This window comes from Pieris rapae, chromosome 24 (genome assembly GCF_905147795.1).
Source record: "Pieris rapae chromosome 24, ilPieRapa1.1, whole genome shotgun sequence".
NCBI classification, from domain to species: domain Eukaryota; kingdom Metazoa; phylum Arthropoda; class Insecta; order Lepidoptera; family Pieridae; genus Pieris; species Pieris rapae.
In genome coordinates this window covers 1,083,850-1,106,252 of record NC_059532.1, presented here as the reverse complement: position 1 = coordinate 1,106,252, position 22,403 = coordinate 1,083,850, and the positions used below count along the sequence as shown (strand labels likewise).

General features: G+C 33.4%; 1 protein-coding gene across 2 annotated transcripts in view; it reads right to left on the bottom strand.

Annotated features, from left to right (window-relative positions):
- The window catches only part of LOC111001078 (Kv channel-interacting protein 1), a 37,697-nt gene that overhangs the window by 6,160 nt on the left and 9,134 nt on the right, over window positions 1-22,403 (bottom strand). For both annotated transcript variants that reach the window (XM_022270786.2, XM_045633745.1), the window contains exons 2-4: window positions 12,312-12,584; window positions 6,390-6,459; window positions 4,817-4,887 (exon numbers count right to left, since the gene is read on the bottom strand). In XM_022270786.2, coding sequence (XP_022126478.1) covers window positions 4,817-4,887; window positions 6,390-6,459; window positions 12,312-12,467 — 297 coding nt within the window. In that variant the 5' untranslated portion in view covers window positions 12,468-12,584. The remainder of the gene's footprint in view (window positions 1-4,816; window positions 4,888-6,389; window positions 6,460-12,311; window positions 12,585-22,403) is intronic.

The following is a 22,403-nucleotide window of genomic DNA, read 5'->3' as shown; positions in this document are numbered from 1 at the left end:
TGTGGCATTTTCAAGATTAAAATGTATATTTTTCACATTGTTTTCATATGCCGCGTGTTTTCCCGTGTCGGAATACAAACAAAACGAATTATATACACGCCAGAAAAACAATCAAAGAATGTTGTATGTGTACGCATTAGAATAATAAACACTTTGTTTCTGAAAATTTTTTTTCGTTAATAATACCAATTGCAAATCAATATTCATAGTTACAGGACATCGTCGGTCAGTATATTATACTATTAATGAATTAAAAACCATTTAAATTAGGGTATTTAAAAGTACTTGACATAGTTTTCAGGGTGAGATTAAAGTTTTTGACAAATGACACGATATGATAGCCGCTTAAGCTGTCATTTTTGGCGCCCTGCCAGATCATTTGAGCACTCTTCTAGACTTATTGCTATTTTTGCGATAGACTGCCTAGTTTTGAATTTATATTTGATTTACCGAGTGTAAAAAGGCTTTATATAGCCAATCTCTGAACTTAACAAGTTAGCCATTATCTAGTTGATAAAAAAGCCTGGGACTAGTGCTGGGCTACTTCTAATTAATTAGCTATATTTGATTTAAAATAAGTGTTGTTTGATTATTTGCTTTTTTAAAAGAGTTCCGAGAGTTTTTTACGCCGGCATTTTTTTTGGGCCTACATCCTCTGTCTGCTTTGCCGATGAGGGATGCCTACAGGTTCAAATTTAATCACGTGGAATAAGTGATACCTTGATTATCTTATGTTCCAAAATAAACATATTTATTTTGTCAAGACATAATAAATACTCATCATACATACATCGTTTTTCGTAAATGTTTGAACGTTTTTGTATATTATTAATCCTTTAATGTGTTTTTGTTATATATATATTTACTAGTTCATTAATAATATAATATTTACTAGTTCTCATAGGCTATACACATTCTATGGTTGAAATAATAATAATGAAGCGAAAAAAACGAGAGAGAGAGTAAATAAATCGAGAAAAATATACGTTTATTTAGATATACAAATGCATGGAGTGATCATATACTACATGATTATTATTTTACCTTAGTAATAATTAATTTTCAAAGAAATTTCACTTCTGGCATGTGTACTTTATACGAACGTACTTTTTTATATAAAGGCTGGCTAGGCACTTGCTATAATTATCACTTATCATCATCAGCCTCATAACCGTTAGACCTTTGTTAAATAACAAAAAAATACTTCAAAGTCAAATGTCATAGACAAAATCCTCTCTTACCAAACAGTGTACTCCAGTTAAAAAGCCCGATTAAAAATTACTAAAACAAGTCTAGTTTTAGAATAGCTAGGCTTAAACTACTCTTGGCATAGTGCCAGGCACTCGACAGAGGTGTAAACGGCAGGTTTAATTGCAGAGTTAAATGTTCAAATAGTGACAATTGACCAAATACAATTGACAACTTGAAACCAACGCAACGTATAAATATTTTGTAACATTTCAAAATTGTAATACATTTTAGAAAAGATAGCTTGTAACATATGCTGTAGATAGCATTATGTGGATATGTGCAAATTTCAATCTATATATCTTAATATATAAACATTACGTGTCACGTTGTTTGTCCGCTGTGGACTCCTAAACTACCGAACCGATATCAATCAAATTTGCACACCGTGTGCAGTTTGATCTAACTTAAAAGATAGAATAGAGAGACTTACATCTCAATTTATACCCGCAATATTATTTTATTGCAAAATTTGTTTAATATTTGATACAATTCTAACAGATGGCGCTGTGTTAAAAGTACCAACGTTTCACATAAGCTATCTACCTTTCACATAAGTTCTCATACCGTTTCACTTGAATAGTTTACTACTTACTTTGTAATATAACAAAAACCTTAGCCACAGCAATGCTTGGCCGAGCCTGCTGCTATATATGTATATAAAGGAATCCCTATTTCCCTTGGTCAAGGCATGACGCGTGAACTGTTGGACCCATTTCGCTTATTACTTTTTTGTTGTGTTTGTTATTGACTGGAGAAGGTTCAGCAAGGCAAGAAGGTGATCAGCTTCCAGTGCCTGACACACACCTTTTGGGTCTAAGACATGTCGGTTTCCTCACGATGTTTTCCTTCACCGTTCGAGCAAATGTTAAATCCGCACATAGAAAGAAAGTCCATTGGTGCACAGCCCGGGATCGAACCTACGACCTCAGGTATGAGAGTCGCACGCTGAAGCCACTAGGCCAACACTGCTCACTGCATAAGTACATTGTGTTACCTAAATGAATAAATGATTTGAATGTCAGTTTATATAATCAAAACTAAAAAGCCTAACATTGGTGATTATTTCCGTCCTTGCTTTGGGCCTATTACGTAAGTTGGCGTGACCTACAATGGCAAGGTGTCGTATCTCATTTGAACGCGTTCACAATTATTTTAAGTTTTAGAACCGTCTTTGTAGGATAAACATAAGCTGCCCACTGAAGTATTTCCGAACGAATTCGACTTAGGGTCCTTCATGAAAAGAGCGTACAAATTCTTAAAAGGCCGGCAACGCACTCGCGAGCCCTCTAGCATCGAGTGTCCATGGGCGGCGGTATCAATTAACATTAGGTGAGCCTCCTGCCCATTTTCCCCCTGTTCTATAAAAAAAAATCAAACGCACCAGCCATTTAACTTAATTAAGAAATCACCTATATAGTGCGACATGCGACTCTCATTCTGGAGGTCGTAGATTCGATCCCGTCTGTGCACCAATGGACTGTCTATGTGCGCATTTAACATTTGCTCGAACGGTGAAGGAAAACATCGTGAGGAAACCGACATGTCTTAGTCGTCAAAAAGTCGAAGTCGTGGGATGAGACTTGCATGCTGAATTCACTAGACCAACACTGCTGGTAAATAAACTTTGTCCTTATTTCTTGACCACAAATTATAAAACGTTTTTGAATAGATATAATTTATATTAACTTAAACGTATAAAATTTTGATAATTTATAGTTAAGAAGTCTCACGCGTTGATTAATTAAAAAATATAATACAATTTCAAAGTATGCACTATTTCAATGTATGTACTACGGCGTAGATACTGGCTACAGCGTAGCTGTATATCGAATTGACCACAGGCATGTTTTCGCTACAGTAGAGAGACGGCTATATGGCGTAGTAACCGCTACGCGCTGTAGCAAACGCTACGTTGCGTAGCAAATGCTCCGAGCGACAGTACATTTAGGTAGGTCAACAATTAAAATATAAGGATTTCCACTTATATGTAACAGAAATAAGCTTGTTTGTAAAATGTGAATTTGTTTATATTAAATATGTGAAAAATAGAAACACAAGATCATAGTGTCTACGCCTTAATTAGTGTGTTGTGGACACTTTCATATTATGTTAAAAAAATCCTTATATGTAATTTGGGTTAGAGTTGCATTACTTATTAGTCTTAAGATAGGCTAGATCGTAAGTTCCATGATGTCTTAGTAAGGGACCATTAAAGTATGACGTAAGCAGATTTACTGGAATTTATCCCCCCCCTTCCTCTTGTCAGAGAAAGTAAGCTCTCAAACATAAGTACACAAACGTATTATTTTTTTGTAAGAATCCTCAAAAATTTATTTCTCAAAATAGACAATCTGTTGGTAGTGTGTAAAAAAGTAAATAATTAATATTGACGTAATCACCGAATATAAAAATCAAAGAAACCCCCTACCCTATAGTGTTAGTACGTATGTAGTTAAAGACTCTATAATAAAACAAATAAATTTAGCGTTTATGTTTTGACTAAAATCCTCGAAAATGACAGACAGTACAGAACAATAACAAACAATGCGCAGACTTGGGGAAACAAAATACGAACATAAATCGTATATTAAGGAAAATCGTGGAAAACTGTAGGAAAACTTTCGACGTTATCGCATTGTTATCATACGTAAACAGCATTATTTATTGCTAGTTTTGCAACCTATAACCCCAGTTCATGATGATGAATAAAAAGAAAACGAGTATAAATTTAAATTTTATAAAATCAAATTGTAGATAAAGTGGTAATTGACTTGCGTATGTATGTGTTTATTTAGAATTCATTTAATATCTTATCTGTTGAAGTTTATAAATGAACTTGTTTGGTTTATGAATAAATATATTCCTTAATACCGTGAAGATGTTAACTCTAGCAATGCGTGCTGTAACATCGATGCGACCTACCTGCACTTTTGTAAAAAACATTGTACCTACATATTTTTAGTAACTAATATTTTTATTTAAATTAATATAAATTTATTAATTTTTAAGTCCTAAAACAAAGTGCATATGTACATATTAACTCAAATTATACACATACATATCAATTATATTATAAAGCAAGCTACAAAATTAAACAAACAACGCCAAAAAACGTATGGACACAAAAGTAGTGTCAGAAGTGAAACTTCTTTGTAAATTACTATTATTATTTGTACTAAATAAATAAATTATTACTAAGGTACTAGCCCGAAGGTAAAGGCCCTAATGGATGCTCTGGTATTTTCAGAACATTATACAGCACATATTAGCATGTGCTAATCACAATATAAATAAATAAATAATTTGCGTTTACTGCACAAGACGTTGTGCGACAGAATTGCCATCTAAAGTTCTAATATGTACTGAACGAATACATCAACCAATAGCGTGTATTTTTGTCGTTCTCCCTTTCTCACTCTCTCTCAATCACTCTCTCCTTTTTCTTCGACAAAAACGCTGCAAATAATCGTGACGTTTCTTCCTTAAAAATCAACCTTCGCGCGCCTAAAGAAGTTTCAATTAAAAAATAAAAACTTAAACCCCATTAAAGGCATGGAGAACTTACCCGGAAGCTTATAGCACCACTGCAGTTGACATCAAATGCCTTGAAAACATAATGGGCGTAGAGCGCAGAATCTGAAATAATGAAAAAATCCTTTTATTACGATAAAAAAATTACCAGGGTAATGTTTGTATTATATGATATATGCACCATATATATATATATATATATGGTGCATTGTGCTTACTCCCAAACCCAATAACCTATCTCAATCCATTTTTGGCCATCTGAGACCGAAAACTTAATCCAAATATTGATAAAATTCTGCCAATAACCAATCGACGGATTGTAATAGCGATCTGTCGATACAAGCTATCCGTACGTCGGATCAATGTATGTGGGATAGACCACATACAGTGGAAAGCAGAGGCACGCCCTTAATAACAGTTATGTAATACATTAAGGGCCTGTTTCACAATGTCCGGATAAGTTCCAAATAAGCTATTTATTACTTATTTGTAGGATAAACAGTATTTTTACGTTTCACGACTGTCAGATAGCGCTATTTGTCATGAAACGCGAAGTATCTTATTCGGAACTTTTATCTTTCGAATAATTTATGTGTTGCATAGCTATTTGGCACTTTATCCATACATTGTGAAACAGGCCCTAAATTTGTAGCGTATCGTAGATACGCACTAAAAATTTACATACTGTATGGTGTAGTATTTTCTATACGATTTTGATGTATGTGGCAACATAAATACAGGACACTAAGAAAAGAATAAAACAGACGTCACTCAGAACAGACTTTTAAGACGAGTGAGCATGTATTTTTTTCCTATGAGCCTTTCTATAAGAATATAAATTAATTACCGTTGTTTGTGAAGAAATATATCAATTTAACAAAGATAAAAATGGGTTGTGATTTATAAAAATATAGAATATCCCATAAATAAATGTAATAAAATAATGTAAAAACAATTATTCTGAAATGGATTACTTGGCTTGCGATAAAATATATCCTGTAAATTTCAAAATCATGTTCTATAATATCGTCATAAAATGAATTCAGTGTCAAACATTGGCTATGTTTGGATTTTATTTTTTCAGTTTGAAGTTATTTCGTGTATCTTTCAAAACGTATACATAAACTACTCAACTCCACCATATATTTTTTTCTATTTGCCCTACTTTAAGAAACGTTGACGAAACATGAAAACTCAAACTCAAAAATATCTTTATTCTTATAGGTCAACATAAGTATATGAACGTCAAAAAAAACCAATTAAATTAATTGTAAGTTTACATTTACTTCTAGTTTGCAAGTCAAGGGCGTAGAGCGGGTAAGAAGAACTGGCAAGAAACTTTCCGCCACTCTTTTCAATCGCCAAGTTTTTAATACAAATTGTTTGAATTGGAGCAAATCCATCCCAAGGATTAGGATCATTTAAGTATTCGTCACATTTATAAAAGGCTTTATTAATTAATTTACTTTTAACAAGGGGAATTAAATTTATTTAGTGATAATTCTGTAATTTCGCTTGGGAGTTTGTTGTAAAAACGAATACAATTTCCATAAAGAAACAATGTACTTTTTTGGAGTTTGGTGATATAGGTCCTTAAGTATACTTACTGCCATGTGGAAAGAATTTCGCGTAAATATCCTTAAACGATTCTTCGTGCACCACGCCCTCAGGACATTCCTGTAAAAGCAAAATCAGAAATTATTTATATATACTGGCTGACGCAACAAGTTTTGAAGATTTGATTTGATTTATTTATTTATATATACATTCTAAAACAATAATGCAAATACAATACAATACAAAAAATGCAAAGGCCAGCAACACAACTTCTGGTCCATTAGTGATAGCTGCCTGTTATGAAAGTTATATAAAAACGTCAAGCAAGAGACGTTAAAGTTCTTGAAATGTCTGAAGAAGCAGTTTAATGCATACAAAATGAACACTAGCACTAAATCTGCCGGTGAAAAAGATTTCTTTAAATATGTATAGAAGATGAAATTTAGATCCTCATTATAAATTAAATTCGCAGCTACCTCGGTACTGCTAGCAAAATTGGCAGAGACTTGCGGCTATAAAAAGGTGTAAAAAACTTTTTTTTTTAGAACAGGGGGCAAACGGGCAGGAGGCTCACCTGATGTTAAGTAATACCGCCGCCCATGGACAATCTCAATGCCAGAGGGCTCGCGAGTGCGTTGCCGACGTTTTAAGAATTCGTACGCTCTTTAAACTTTCCGGACAGCAAAACATTAATGAAATGTTTGCATACTTCGAGTGATAGACAGATGCAGCGCACACATACAATAAGCGTAACAGGACAATGAGCGTAACCAGACATTAAGTCATGCTTTCATCATCAGCCGGCGTTTGATTTTAAAACGTCAAAAATATCTATATAATAATAATATAATAATAAAAAGTCTTTATTCATTTTCAGTACATTTTCTTTTCATAGTGTAAGATTTGGAAACCCTTTTAAGTAAAAAATACCTGTGTAGGGTTCCCAGCTCTTCCATAAACAAACTTAAGTACTTGAATTAATGACAAAAATATATAAAATTTAACTTATACTCATTAAAGAAATAAACAATTAATTGATAACTACTGTTCGGATTTCATTTGAACATTGACCAAAGGTGTAGTTCTAATATGTACTAAACGAATACATCAACCAATACTGTGTATTTTTTTTTTCCCTTTCTCACTCTCTCGCAATCGATCTGAATCGCACTCACCCTTTTCTTCGACAATCTACATTTAATGTTCAAAACAGCCATTTTAGGTGGTCGAATTGGAATAAATGATTTGATTTGATCACCATTATTCTCGTAACAGTTAATGATAATATAAAGAAATAAATAATATAGTTATGCGACAGAATTTCTGTCTTAAGTTCTAATATGTACTAAACGAATACATCAACCAATGGTGTGTATTTTTTTAATTCCCTTTCTCACTCTCTCTCAATCACACTCACCCTTTTCTTCGACAATCTAGATTGAACCGAACCCTATTTGTGAAAAGCTCGACCTAAAAATGTTTTCATTTCCCCGCTCTATTGTTTTGAGGAAAATGATCTGTTTTCACCGTTTTCACAAAGAATTGCACTTTAGTCGAGCGTCGACAATAATGATTCCGCTGAAAAGCGAAGTTTCACTTGTTTACCGAGGGAAAGACTTTGTTTTTTTTAGAAAAAACTTTTTGCGCAAATAAATACTAAAAAGATTTATGATGTCGGCATGGGCTCCAAAGTGTGACAAATAGAGCCCTTCAACGAATCGACATGAAACGAAACGAAATGTTAATTTTCAAACATTATACAACATTAAACAGGTAAACATAACATTGTAGTCGCTTAATGTTATATAAATCAAATAACACATAAAAATATACCTAATAACTAACCTTAAAATGTAATAATTAAAATTTATTATTAAAAGGAGTCCCTTTAGGCAAGGTTCCGAAGATACTGGCAGCGTTCCCTCTTTGAATAGCTAGACTAATTCTTTGTCCGAGGTAGCTGCCAGATCTTCGTTCTCCTGTGATGTCGACTAACCTTTTTGATAATTCCCTTAAAACCCTAAATATAAATTTCTTATATAATATTTCCCTTATTATCCTAATATCCAATATTTTAATCGGATAAAGAATCCATCAGTTGGAGCACTTTGTGGTGATATTTCCTCATAAATAATCCAGCCATACATTATGAACACATGATACATGTGAAAGGTTAGTGGGCGAAGTCGATGACCGTTCGCGCCAAAAATAACTCGCGTGACACATGTTATGTCATCGTGTTCCGAATTTAAAATGTGCCACAGATACATTTATACCCGAGCCCAATAATAAATCTACAATCTAAGATTAAAGATCAATATAAAATCAAAATATCTTTATTCATATAAGTAAACATGTACACTTATGAACGTCAAGAAAAACAAATTAAATGAATAGTAAATTTACATTTACAACCAGTTCGCAAGTCGAAGAGCGGGTAAGAAGACCTGGCAAGAAACTTTCCGCCACTCTTTTCAATCGCCAAGTTTTTAATACAAATCGTTTGAACTGGAGCAAATCAATCCCAAGGATTAAGATCATTTAAGTATTCGTCACATTTATAAAAGGCTTTATTAATTAATTTACATTTAACGAGGGCTTTGAATTTATTTAGTGATCATTCTCTAATCTCTCTTGCTCTGGCTTGGGAGTTTGTTTTAAAAACACAAACTTAGGAACAAATGATATAATATCTTTTAAGATATTAATAATACATGTAACAAAACCTATCATATCATTATTATATAGGAATACAATTACATACATTTCAGTTGAATTTTTATTAGATGTCGATTGACAGTTGTATTTAAGGGCTAAATGTCATACTGACATTTCAAAATGGCGCCGATACCAATCTCAGTATTTGGCACTGTATTAGATTTTGACGTATACTAAATGTCACTTAATATAAGTCAAAGTCAAATCATTTATTCCAATTAGACCGCCTAAAATAGCACTTTTGAACGTTAAATACAATATAAAGATGATTCTAGTTTCCCCTTCCAAAAGGTAGTTTCGTGTGGAGAATGGGTAAGAAACTCCACACTTACTCTTTTAAAATACAATTTACAATATAAGTATACATTAGTTAAATATGTGAAAACTACTAAAGTGTAAAAGGTCGCAAACACTATCTTTGAATATAAACACGTGTTTATAGAATCTAAAATAAATAGTTTGGCACTCGCAAGAAAACTAATTCCGCGTAACACGTCGCAAAACACTCGAGTTGCCAACTATGTTGCTAAATATTATTAGAAATTATGTATTTCCTAGAAATACCAATGTAATTTCTATGTTCAAGGGTTCTTACAGTTGTCAGGATATCTAGAAACAGCCTGACATTGTCCTCACCTACTCACTACTCACATGGACGCAGTGGCAAAAGCAAAGCAGGACGCAGTGGCAAAGATAGCAAAGTGGGGGGGGGGGTCCCTTTCTTTTCAGGGATTCCTCCACTAGCACTTGCTCAACTCTATATAAAATTAGGGGATTTCTGCAAAAAAGAGCCAGTCGTGGGGCATTCTTCGTCCCATATTCGGGATCTTTTATTAAATGATTCATTGCTTTTTAAAAAAATAAAGCAAATCAAGCTTATCGACTCTAATACATCATACCTCACCGGAGGTACGACAGACAGTCCCGGGAGGCTGAAATATGTATCTTATATTCCAAAATAAACATATTTTATTTTTATTTTATTCATATAGAAAGTTAACTGCACAGCCGGGGTTCTACGACCTCAGAGATGACAGTCAGACGCTAAAGCCATTTCGCCAACACTGCTAAGAAACTATACAAAACAATATATTTATAATTATATTAGTTTAAGTGTTAACTTTAAGGTCACTTAAATTTACAAAGTTAAATCATTAATTCGCAAATGAATGCAATTTAGTTTTGAAATGGGAGTGTGAAAGAAAAACGCGAAATGGCGTGAGGTTTGCGCCGAGTCAAAAGAGGTTTGTTTGTGGTCCAAAATAAAAAGGTTTTATATTATTTTAAATTAATTAGAATTGCTGTGGTATTGGATTTAGTTAATCGTTAACTCCTTGGGAGATGGGATGGACTTTAGTATGAATGTTACTTGTGTGGACACGTTTGCATTTCCTCGGACAAGAAAATAGTTAGGGTGGCAACAGAACAGGCAGGAAATAAAAAAAGCGAGTGTGCTTATGACCACACTGAAGTGAAACTTCTTTCGCGCCATTTATATGTATAAATAATGTTATATAAATTGTATGTAAAATATGTTTTGAATAATTTCACTGATTTTCAGCTTGATGGGACTTTATGTAACTTCGAATGTCTAAATTGACCGGACTAAACATTAAGTTCAGAAAATGTAAAATACTGTATTGATCGTTTATGTCATGCTAAATTACGTTTAATCATTTAATTTTCTTCCTCGTTAAGTTCGGTGGCTGTCGTTCAAATAAATGAAACTGTGTGACAACTCACTAATAGTTTAAAACGAGTTCCGCAGAGTTAATGTTTTACTTGGACCATACGACGCTAACTTTGAGTGACGCGTTCGTGTCTGGCTAGTTTTAGAACTGAAAATTTAAGTGCTTTGCTGGAAAATGGGTTATTAAGGTCAATTTGCATGGTATTTTGAATCGGGCAAGATCGCGCAAAAATGAAAGAAACTGAAAAATATCTTTGTTCTGATTCAAATTGAAATATCATTTATTCATGTAGGTAACATAATATACGCTTATGAACGTTGTGCTTTTTATTTTACAATTACTGCCAGTTCTCAAATCAAGGGCGTAGAACGGAAGAGAAGAACTGGCAATAAACTCTCCGCCACTCTTTTTAATCACCAAGGTTTTTTACATAATTATTGTAAGGAGCTGCAACCATTGCACCATGTTCCATATGACATCTTGAGTAATAAAGAATAATAAAATAAATTAAAAACAAAGATTTGTCCTCTATCAGCAGGAGGCATGGTGAAATAGGAGCACGCACTTACATACTGAGAACAACACGCAAATACGTAGTAGAAACAATAGTTAAACAAAAACACTTATGAACGTCAAAAAAGAAGTTACATTAATTGTAAATTAACATTTAATTCGTTTACTTTTTGAGTCATACAAATTGTTTGAACTGGAGCAAATCAATCCCAAGTCATCATTTAAGTATTCGTCACATTTATAAAAAGCTTTATTGATTACTTTTAACGAGGGCTTTGAATTTTAGTGATAACTCTCTAATTTCTCTTGGGAGTCAGTGGTAAAACGAATGCAATTTCCATAAAAGGAGTGGTTTATCGTCTGAAGCCTGGTTGGTGATACTCAAATTGTACCTTCAAGTATTATAGTCATATAAGTCACGAGTAAGTTGTTTTAAAACCGCTTTTTTTTGTAGGCTTCAAGAATATATTGTTTAGATATATTATGTAACTTATCTCATGTTACTTTACATAACTGGTGCTAAGGATACGTGCTGTATCAAGTATCTTCACAAACCAACAATGGGCGTGGATTACATGGTGGGATATGGATAAGGCTCTGCTGTTACCGCATCCCGCACAAGGTGATTGTAGGTGGCGCCTTGGGGTTTTAGTATGCACAATAGCGAGTCCCATATAACGCTTCCGCACCAAGCAGTCGCGCCGCATCAGGGTATGCGCAATGCATTTCCCCAAGTAAAAAAAAAAAGAAAAAAAATGTTATTGGACCTATGTAGGGTATGCGCAATGCATTTCCCCAGATAAAAAAAAAAGAAAAAAAAATGTTATTGGACCTATGTAGGGTATGCGCAATGCATTTCCCCAAGTAAAAAAAAAGAAAAAAAAAATGTTATTGGACCTATGTAGGGTATGCGCAATGCATTTCCCCAAGTAAAAAAAAAGAAAAAAAATGTTATTGGACCTATGGGTTGAGCTGCTGAGCCACTAGGATAACACGGCTCTGTCTTTGCCTTTGCCTTTTTTAATAAAGAGTTAATGATTTTAAACTCACCGTCTTGAATCCTCTATACATAACTCTAATTTCTTGTTTTGAGAACTTAGTCTGTCTACATAATTCTTCTAACGCCACTGGTATTGGCTTCGGTGGTCGGTTCGGTTCCAATTCATAAGCATGCTCTTCCACGGGTGACTCTGGAGGCGTAGCCATTATAGAAAGCTTCTTGCTACCCCTTTAAATCTATTTTAATCTATGACACATTTTGTCTATGGCTCATTGACACTTTGACGGTTGACATTCGCGCGCTTCGAGGCACAAGGAGGTTATCTGTAACAAAGAGTTATGTTAATAGTTTGGAAATGTTGCAATGATAGAAAAATGGCGGGATTTTTCATTTGGTTAATATATAGAATATAATAATGGTATTAAATGTTCTATATTATCTATATAAAGGAGGGATGTTTCTCATTTTGGAGGCAAAGACAGCGTGAGTGAGTGAGGTTTAACTCCCACAATTTTTTTTAGTGATTGTTATCTCTCATCCTACAAACTAATCAAGCTTTAGTCTGTGGACATAGATTTAAAAAAATTGATGCACCGACTAGTATTAGAAGCTCGGAGTTAAGTATAGTTTAAAAAAAATATTTATTTATTCCACTACATTATTCTACCTAAAAATATACTATAAATAAGATAATTCTAATAATATTTGTTGTAAAATGGGAAAATCTATTGATTTAATGTAGACGAGTATCAACTTCGAATATTTCATTCCTGTTCCGGGGAGTGTTGCCAACTTATTAAGAAAAAAATCGTATCTAAATTAACAAAAATAAAAAAACCTGCGTTCGGGGTTGGGATAAATTATAAAGATATTTAAAGGGCTAATTATTGGACTTAACTAATGGAATAAGATGAGATTGGGATAAGTCATAAGAGTCACGCACGGTACGACGTCTGAATGCGATCTAAATAAGGTAAATGTAATGAAATACATATAATGAAAATTAACACACTAGCAAATCGTATTCCATGGTATCATTTACATTGCAAATACCTACACGGTTGTAAACCGTACAAACTGTATTTCTCTATTGTTCAATTTCATTGGAAACATAAAAGGTTGATAAATTATTTAAAATTAAAAAAAAGTTAAATAGAATACGTTTACTACTTAATCTTCAAGTGTGTGTAGGCCACGTGGGTAAAGCTAAAAAAATCTTTTCAAAACGTAACAAATATCCCTGTGAGCATACACAATAGAAACATTAACTGAGAACATCATAGAGTTAGCTTCTAATAGACAAAAGAACAACAACACGTTCGATAAAAAATAAGAGTACATTTCAAAATGGCGCCGTGCCAACATTGGCGGGAAGCGATGACAATTGAATCGAGCTCAATATTTATTGATATCAATTTAATTGGATTTATTCATATTTGACGTGCACAGAATATTAATTTATTTCTTTTTATAAACTGACATAGGCTGTGTATATGAATTGTTTCATTTATGACAGTTATAAAAATGCCCACAACCTGATTGAATGTAATAAATGATTTAAACAATTTAAGAAGCCAAACCGTGGAGATGTGGATGCATAGATGTCTATGCATCTTCTACCGCATTTACAAAGGAGAGTGTTCATAGGAGTGTATTTGTGTGTGCGCATTTAACATTTACTCGAACGGTGAAGGAAAACATCGTGTAGAAACCGCCATGTCTTACACCCAAAAGTCGACGACGTGTGTCAGGCACTGTACCTACCTACTTGCCTATTAGATTAAAAAATGATCATGGAACAGATTCAGATATCTGAGGCTAAGACCTAAAGAGTTGGTAGCGCCACTGATTTTTTTTAAAGATATATAACAAAAGATAAAAGTGTTTAAGATTTGTAAAAATTGGTTTCGTCTCCTGTAAACTGTCGCAACTTAAAACAAAACATTTAATAGTGTTTTGTCATTTGAGTAGTTTGAACTTGAATCAACTCGGTGATATAATAATCTGTGAATTCTTCTTTATCGTCAAGGAAGCCTGACAATATGTCGTTGGTTTCCGGTTACAAAACCAATTAACTTGCTAAAAATATGAACTATGCATTGTAACGTATGCAAAACCTTACAAAAACGTTTCTTATAATATGTTAAAAGAGAAATGAGATTTTAATTACTTGACGTAATAACTACTACATAGTACATATTTATGTATATTATTTCAATCATATGTAGAGTATTAACAATTTTCTTAAACTATAAAAAAGAGCGTACAAATTCTTAAAAGGTCGGCAACAAATCGAGTGTCCATGGGCTGTGGCACTTAACATCAGGTGAGCCTCCTGCCCGTTTGCCCCCTGTTCTATAAAAAACTACATAAAATAATTTCTATTATTAATTCAAATTTATATAGAGGTGACAGCTGTGTGGTACCCGCATTTTTTTACTATGTAGGATAGAAGAATTTTCTAAAAATAAATATTTCATGCACATAGTTTCATTATTGAATATTTTAATTTATGAAATGAAAATTTACGAATATGTATGAAATGTAATTTTAAATGCATTTTAATAAATGAAATTCATTCCCGCCATTTTGACTGATTAAATATCACGCCGGTGTTATCACGATGAACTTTTATTTATTTTCTTTACAAAATATTTTAACTTTATTACAATTAAACAATATTAACAATCTGAACATACAAAGTAATAATTAAAATTACTGAAAAGACAAAGAAAAATAATTTAAAACGTTTGGTACTGCCAGTACATTTAACGCTGGCAGCAATTTCCTCTGTATTGCGATACTTATGCGTTGAACGACTCATGTGACTCCAAAAGGACCAAAAACCGAAGTTGGAATAATCTTTGAGCCGAGCCGTTCATAGATTATTTCCGCAGAGCTGGCGGAAAGAATTTTTGAGATAATACCAGTTTGCGGCCGTCCTAGGTTTTAGGCTTATCCGAGGGTGGTGAGAGAGGAAACACTTAAACTACTGTTGCAAGAATTTCCGAGCAAAATATTGTTTGTGATTGTAAAGTTTTGAAAGAAGATGTAGGAACTTTGTAGGACGGATAAAGTCAATATTTGCTTTAATAAAAATTCAGTGAATATTATTTACTAGCTGAACTGGCAAACGTCGTTTTGCCATGTATATCATTTATGGTTATTGTGCCTCACTCGACTTAGATAGGTATAGTGTGTCGCCGACTTTTTTGTAGATATTTATAAGATCTAGTTCTATAAGAAATAGTTTAGGCAGGGTACGCAAAATAAGTAACTTTTTTGGTTAATTTTTTACACCTTGTGTCCGAAAATCCCTAATATCTTATGGAACCCTATTTTAGTTAAAAATTAAATATAGCCTATATTACTCGTAGATAATGTAGCTTTCGAATGGTGAAAGAATTTTTAAAATCGGTCCAGTAGTTTATGAGCCTATTCATTACAATAAAACAAACAAACAGAGTTTTCCTCTTTACAATATTAGTGTAGATTACGAGCGCTAAGTATACTGGTTGGATTTACACTAGCGAATGAAAAACATTACAAACAAGGCTAGGTTATAACTACTACCTACACACAACTACAATATTATCAGCAATATAACTTGAGAAATCATCGAGTTATAGGGAGAAATACCGCGTTTTATAGAGGACGGAAGTTGCGTTATCGCGTTAAACGCGTTATAAGTGGGACATTCCGCGTTTTATGCCCAATTAAAATCGCGTTACATAATAACGCGTTATAGGGAGAATTACCGCGTTTTACGGTGGCGGAAATCGCTTTATAAGAACACATATATATAGACATATAACATATATATAGGGCAAAATAGCAAATTAAAGGCGAACGAAAGTAGCGATACAGGGGGGAAATACCGCGTTTTATGGGAGCAAAATCGCGTTATACCAAAACGCATTATATGAGGAAATACCGCGTTATAGATGGAAATACTGTATATATATTAGATTATACATATATCATAAATTATAAAACCCGTTTTTTAATGAAAAATAATAGACATAAAGTCCAAGACATTGTCTACGACAATATATCACCCAAAGAGTAGTACAAAGCAAAATTAGATTATAGACTATAAATATAAAATCAAATAACTTTAATCGCATTAGTGATAGACTGTTACGACGCTTAAACCGCCATTTGCATTTAAAATACTCGTAAAACTAACATTAACCGTGATACAATGTACTTTATAGCCAAGAATAGCCAATGTTTTCGTATATCCGGCATAGACAAGCTAGTCAGATGGTAGCACAGATTAAGCTATACCCTAAATAATTCCTACTCATTCCCAAGGTGTAAAATCAGCAGAACCTTTAACAATTCTGTCTAGAAAAACCAAGTAGTTCAGACACCACATTCGAATTCAGGTTTCTCCTAAACTGGATATATTAGAACGCTCCATTCGCTGGTGAAAAAATATGGCAGTACAATCGAAAGTTCGCATATTCTGCCACAAATTCAATTCTTTAATTAGTTGTATCATACATATTTATTATAATGTTATCAAATTAATGTTTATTATAATGTTTCACAGAAATAACTCACTGTGTAATACATTTTCCAAAATTAGTATCTTAAGTCGATTTTTAAAGGGTCGGGTGATCTTTTAAAGTTTTTGGTAAATTATTGTCAACCTTGAGTGCCATTTTTTCCTATAATGTTTAAATAAAAATCAATACTTCATAATTAAATTACCAATTGAAGATTTTATCAGCGTCGACCTCGCGTGACCAATGCACCACAATATAATCACAGCGGTTTCAAAGTCAATTACTTGCTAGTATAGGGTAAAAATAATTCCAAAACGAAAGCCAAATATACCTTCGTGCCAGCGTGAAATAATTCTGTAGCCATTGATTAGAATATGATAAATGCAATTAAAATATGAAGCACTTGATATATAAGTCATACTGAGCAAAAATTTACGTATCATTGTCTGACCAATTACATAATTATTCTTGGAATTAAACTATAAACCCAAAAGTAAATGAATTCGTAGACAAAAAAACAAATATGTTATGTACACTGCCATACAAGGAACATTTTTTTACTATTACTTGGCCTTTGGTAGGGTTGTTCGGTACCAGGCGAGTGGTTAAACCGAGCGAGCACGGTTGAGTTTATATACTATACAGTGGGAACTATAGAGATTCCTGTGTCAGAACGTATTGCTATGTTCTAGGCTGAGGATGGTAATTACAGTGGTCAGTAATTCAACATTCCTTTTCTAAGGCGATGTAATGGAAGATGATTGCTGCAGTCAGCCAGTCACGGGGTCTCTCGGTAGAGCTTACGCGACCCCAAGTTACCTCGAAAATGCATTCCCCTAAAAAAATAAAGTTTAAGAATATTATTGTATATAGGTACTATATAGTTGTGATATTACAAATACAAATTAGGAAATTGTGTAATTTATGTTCTTATAAATTATTATAGTAGGGTTAAGTTTACTTTATTTTGCAAAGAAAAGCGTTTTTATATCTCTTAGAAGACGTCGTGGAATATAAGTTTTATTCGATTTTTATGCGAGCAGTGTTGGCCTAGTGGCTTCAGCGTGCGACTCTCATACCTGAGGTCGTAAGTTCAATCTCCGGCTGTGCTTTTCAATGGACTTTCTTTCTAAGTGCGCATTTAACATTTGCTCGAACGGTGAAGGAAACATCGTGAGGAAACCGACATGTCTTGGACCCAAAAAGTCGAATATGTCAGGCACAGGAGGCTGATCACCTACTTGTCTTGATTTTAAAATGATCATGAAACAGATTCAGAAATCTGAGGCCAAGACCTAAAACAGGTTGTAGTGCCACTGATTTAAGTTTTTTTCGTGCCTAACACGAAATATCGTATCTAAAGATATCTTACAAAAGCTTATATAATCGTCTTCAGAAACATTGTTCTTGTTCGTTGTTTGGCTTCTATTGTTTATGCTAAGGGAAAAGTTTTTGATAATCTGTAAAGCCGGATAAAAATATTACAAAAATATATTAACTGCGAGAATTGGGGTTTAGAATTGTAAGAAAAAGTTCAAACAAATGCGGAAAGTGTTATGGCCTCCGAAATCAGAATCTTCCAGCTCTTCCAGCAGCATTGCTGTATTTCAGCTGCATCAGATCCTCGTGCACTCTGTCGATACAGCAGCACTGGTCACCGGCCGGTTCAGGTAATCATAATTGTCCATCCATGCACCAGATTCGCTTAGTATCCTTCAAGTCAGCGATTTTCTTCCAATTCTTAAATAGCCGGCAACGCACTCGCGAGCCCTCTGGGTTTCTGAGTGTCCATGGGGGGCGGTATCACATCATTTGAGTTTCCTGCCCGTTTAGGCCCCTGTTCTATAAAAAAACGTTTTTCCTCTTCGTTCCTCCTAGTCTTTCTGTTTTTTAACTAAACTAATGTTACATAACTCAGTCAATAAGAATCGCTTCGCGCAGGGCGCGGTGAAACGCGAGTATCGACATTAGTACGCAAATGTGTATCAAGGTGAATTTAGACAGAATCCAAGACTGTAAAAATAATGTGTACTCTACCAAACCATTACAAGAACGATACATAAACATGTCTATCAGATACGTTTTTATTAGTTTGTATCGCTCTGTGTATATGATTTGTAGATATTTAAGACAAACACCCTCAGTTAAACACGGGAAATATAATGATGTACCCAGATTTTCAAGTCAAATGATTTATTTCAATTAGACGTATTAAATACATAAATAATGTGTGTTCACACGTGGTAGAATCCCTTCTTCAAAAACAAAATTTTTTTAAACAAATAAACAAACAAAAATATCTTTATTCATATAGGTAAACACTTATGAACGTCAAAAAAATTAAATTATTTGTGAATTTACATTTGCTGACAGTTCTCAAATCAAGGGCGTAGGACGGAAGGGAAGAACTGGCAATAAACTCTACGCAACTCTTTTTAATCGCCAAGTTTTTTTACACAACATTTGTAAGCAGCTGCAACCATTACACCATGTTCCATATGAAATCTTGAGTAATCAAGAATAATAAAATAAATTAACATGTACACAAGACATGCGACAGAATTTCCATCTAAAGTTCTATTTAACTAATAAACGAATATCAACCAATAGCGTGTATTTATTTCTAAGTCACCCTTTCTCACTCTCTCAAGTCTCAATAGCTCTCTCCCTTTTCTTCGACAAAAACGCTGCCCATCATCGTGTCGTTCCGTAAAAATTTTAACGTTATGCGCCTAAAGAACTTTAAGAAAGTTATTATATACATATACTAGTGACCCGCCCCAGCTTCGCACGGGTGCAATGCTCATGAAATGCAGGTTTTTATTATGTATTGTTATTTCCGTCGCTGGAAAGCTACGATAATATACGCGACATATACCATATAGACATATACCATATAGACATATACCATCACTGACTTTTCTGTAGACCTTTTCAATGTGTAGAATACTTAGTACATTATTTTGATAAAACTCGTAGGGTTCAACCTGCGTTTGCAATGTAAGCGAAAAAATGTAATTATTTACGACATCACATTACAAACCTCAAAAATTACAGTACTTCTCCACTATTTAATGGATGTTATTATACATAAACATAAACCTCTTGAATCACTCTATCTATTAAAATCAGCATCAAAATTCGTTGCGTAGTTTCAAAGATTTAAGCATACAAAGGGACATAGGGACAGAGAAATCAACTTTGTTTTATACTATGTAGTGATTATATACATTATAAGCTAAAATCATATCCATCCTGGTGTATAACGCCCTCATAAAAGAATACCATAAAATATAAAAATGTTTTAGCTAAAAACAGCTTTTTCATTTTAGTATATCAAATATATTCCTTACGTCATTTAATTTATAATTGTTTAGTCAAGCCACATTTCATATATCTAATTGAAATATGTAGAGCATGCAAAAACAAAATATCTAACTTACAAACACAACAAAATAAATTAATAAAAGCATTACTTAGATACAACATACACAGACTAATAAAGTCTACCAAGAAACCAAAACAATATGTTTATAGCACCTGTATCTTAATTGAAAAAAAAATAACTCTCTCCAAAGTAGCTTATCATTTAAAAAAAAAACAAATACACAACTACTCGCAATACTCGTCGAGCGAGTTTGCTTATCTTGCCGAAGCCGCGTACAAATTATTTGAAGAAGTCTATTAGGTGTGCAGTTATTAAATCAATTACAATCTAAATTTCGCATTAGATAACTCTAACATGTATCTTTAATGCCTTTTTGAATTATGTTAACACATAGTAAAGTAAAATTAAAACGGCTAATGGCGACGTGTATCTCGCTCGTATATACATATTAATATTAAGTTTCTCATGTAAACAAAATATTTAGTTTTTTGTAATGAGAAGTAAAGTTCTTTAATTATTATATATCTAGTTATAGCAGAACAGCAAAGCGAGAACTGCCCGTGGAGAACGAAGGAATAATAAAAAAATATTATAACTTAAAAAAATTAAATTTTATTACAATTCCTTTACTAATTAATTGAAAGGAACTTCGTTCTACCCAGGTGTTTCTTGACACATCTCTCTCTTGACAATTTTTTATATATTTGTTTTGTCTCTGTGATTGAGTGTTTTGTGTCTCTGTCACCCATAATAGGGAACACATTTTTGCATCTGATTTTTTTATTGTTTCTTTTGGAAACAGTTGTTTCTAGTGTTGGCCTAGTGGCTTGAGCGTGCGACTCTCATCTATGAATTGAACCCCAGTTGTGCTCAAAACTGGCTTGCCATAAACCCAAAACGTCAACAGCGTGTGTAAGGCACAGAAGACTGATCACTTGCCTATTAGATTAACAAATTGACACGAAACATATCCAGAAATCTGAAGCCGAGACCTAAAAGCCATGATTTATTTATTACGTCTTTTGGACTATGTTCTTAACTGATCCACATACTTATATAGTTCTACACTTCAAAATATATATTTAAACTAGCCACTTGAATATTTTTGCGTCTGGCAATCATCTAATTAGGTCGTGATGTTGATTTAATTAGACCTGGCAAGAAAAATATTTAAATTCGAATCCGCTATTTATATGCCGAGAATCGAGCGAACATTTCTCTGTATTCCTTTTTTTAATGTAATAGGAGGCAAACGGGCAGCAAGCTTACCAGCTAAACACCGCCCATAGACACTCACATTGCTCACAAATCACTTCTCACACGAAAGAATGCGAACACTCTTTTCTTGAAGGACTCTAAAAGTCCTATTAACCATTACGATAATGTCAAAATCTTAATATATATAAATCACGTGTCACGTTGTTTGTCCGCGATGGACTCCTAAACTACCGAACCGATATCAATCAAATTTGCATACCGTATGCAGTTTGATCTAAACTTAAATGATAGGATAGCTCTAAATTCAAAGCCCTCGATAAAGTAAATTAATCAATAAAGCTTTTTATAAATGTGAATTTAGAATGTGTCAATTTGTATTAAAATCTTGGCGATTGAAAAGAGTGGCAGAAAGTTTCTTGCCTGTTCTTCTCTTCCGTTCTACGCCCTTCATTTGAGAACTGTTATTGTAAAATTAGAAGCATTTAATGTGTATTTCTTTTTGACGTTCATATTAATTTTTAACTTTGACTTTGAAAGAGAGCATCTTTTAATTTTAAATTTTAAATACTTGTACGTGTAATTGTACATATTTGATTGTTATGATTACTAATAAACCTAATTTAATCATAAAAACATATATTTATTTTCATATTTTTTCATTAAATACAACTCCAACTCCACAAAACCGTCAAAAGAGTAAATTCAATAATATATTCAATTAGGGCAACCCCGAAAAACAAGGCAATAAAACCATAGAGGACAGACGAATAACAACAACATGGCGGCTTGTTCCCGCCAAAAGTGACAGTAATATTCCATGGCACAATCAATACGGTATGCTATGGACCAGTCAGTGATCTGCATATCTGTGATCACTAGAACTGTGACAAAGTTTACTTAAACCATTGTAGATTTAATAAAACTATTGTACATGTTTTCATATGTATAAGCGTAAATTTCTTATTTAGGTTGACGACATATTCAATGTAAAATATACTTTAATGTTGTCTGTTTCGTATATT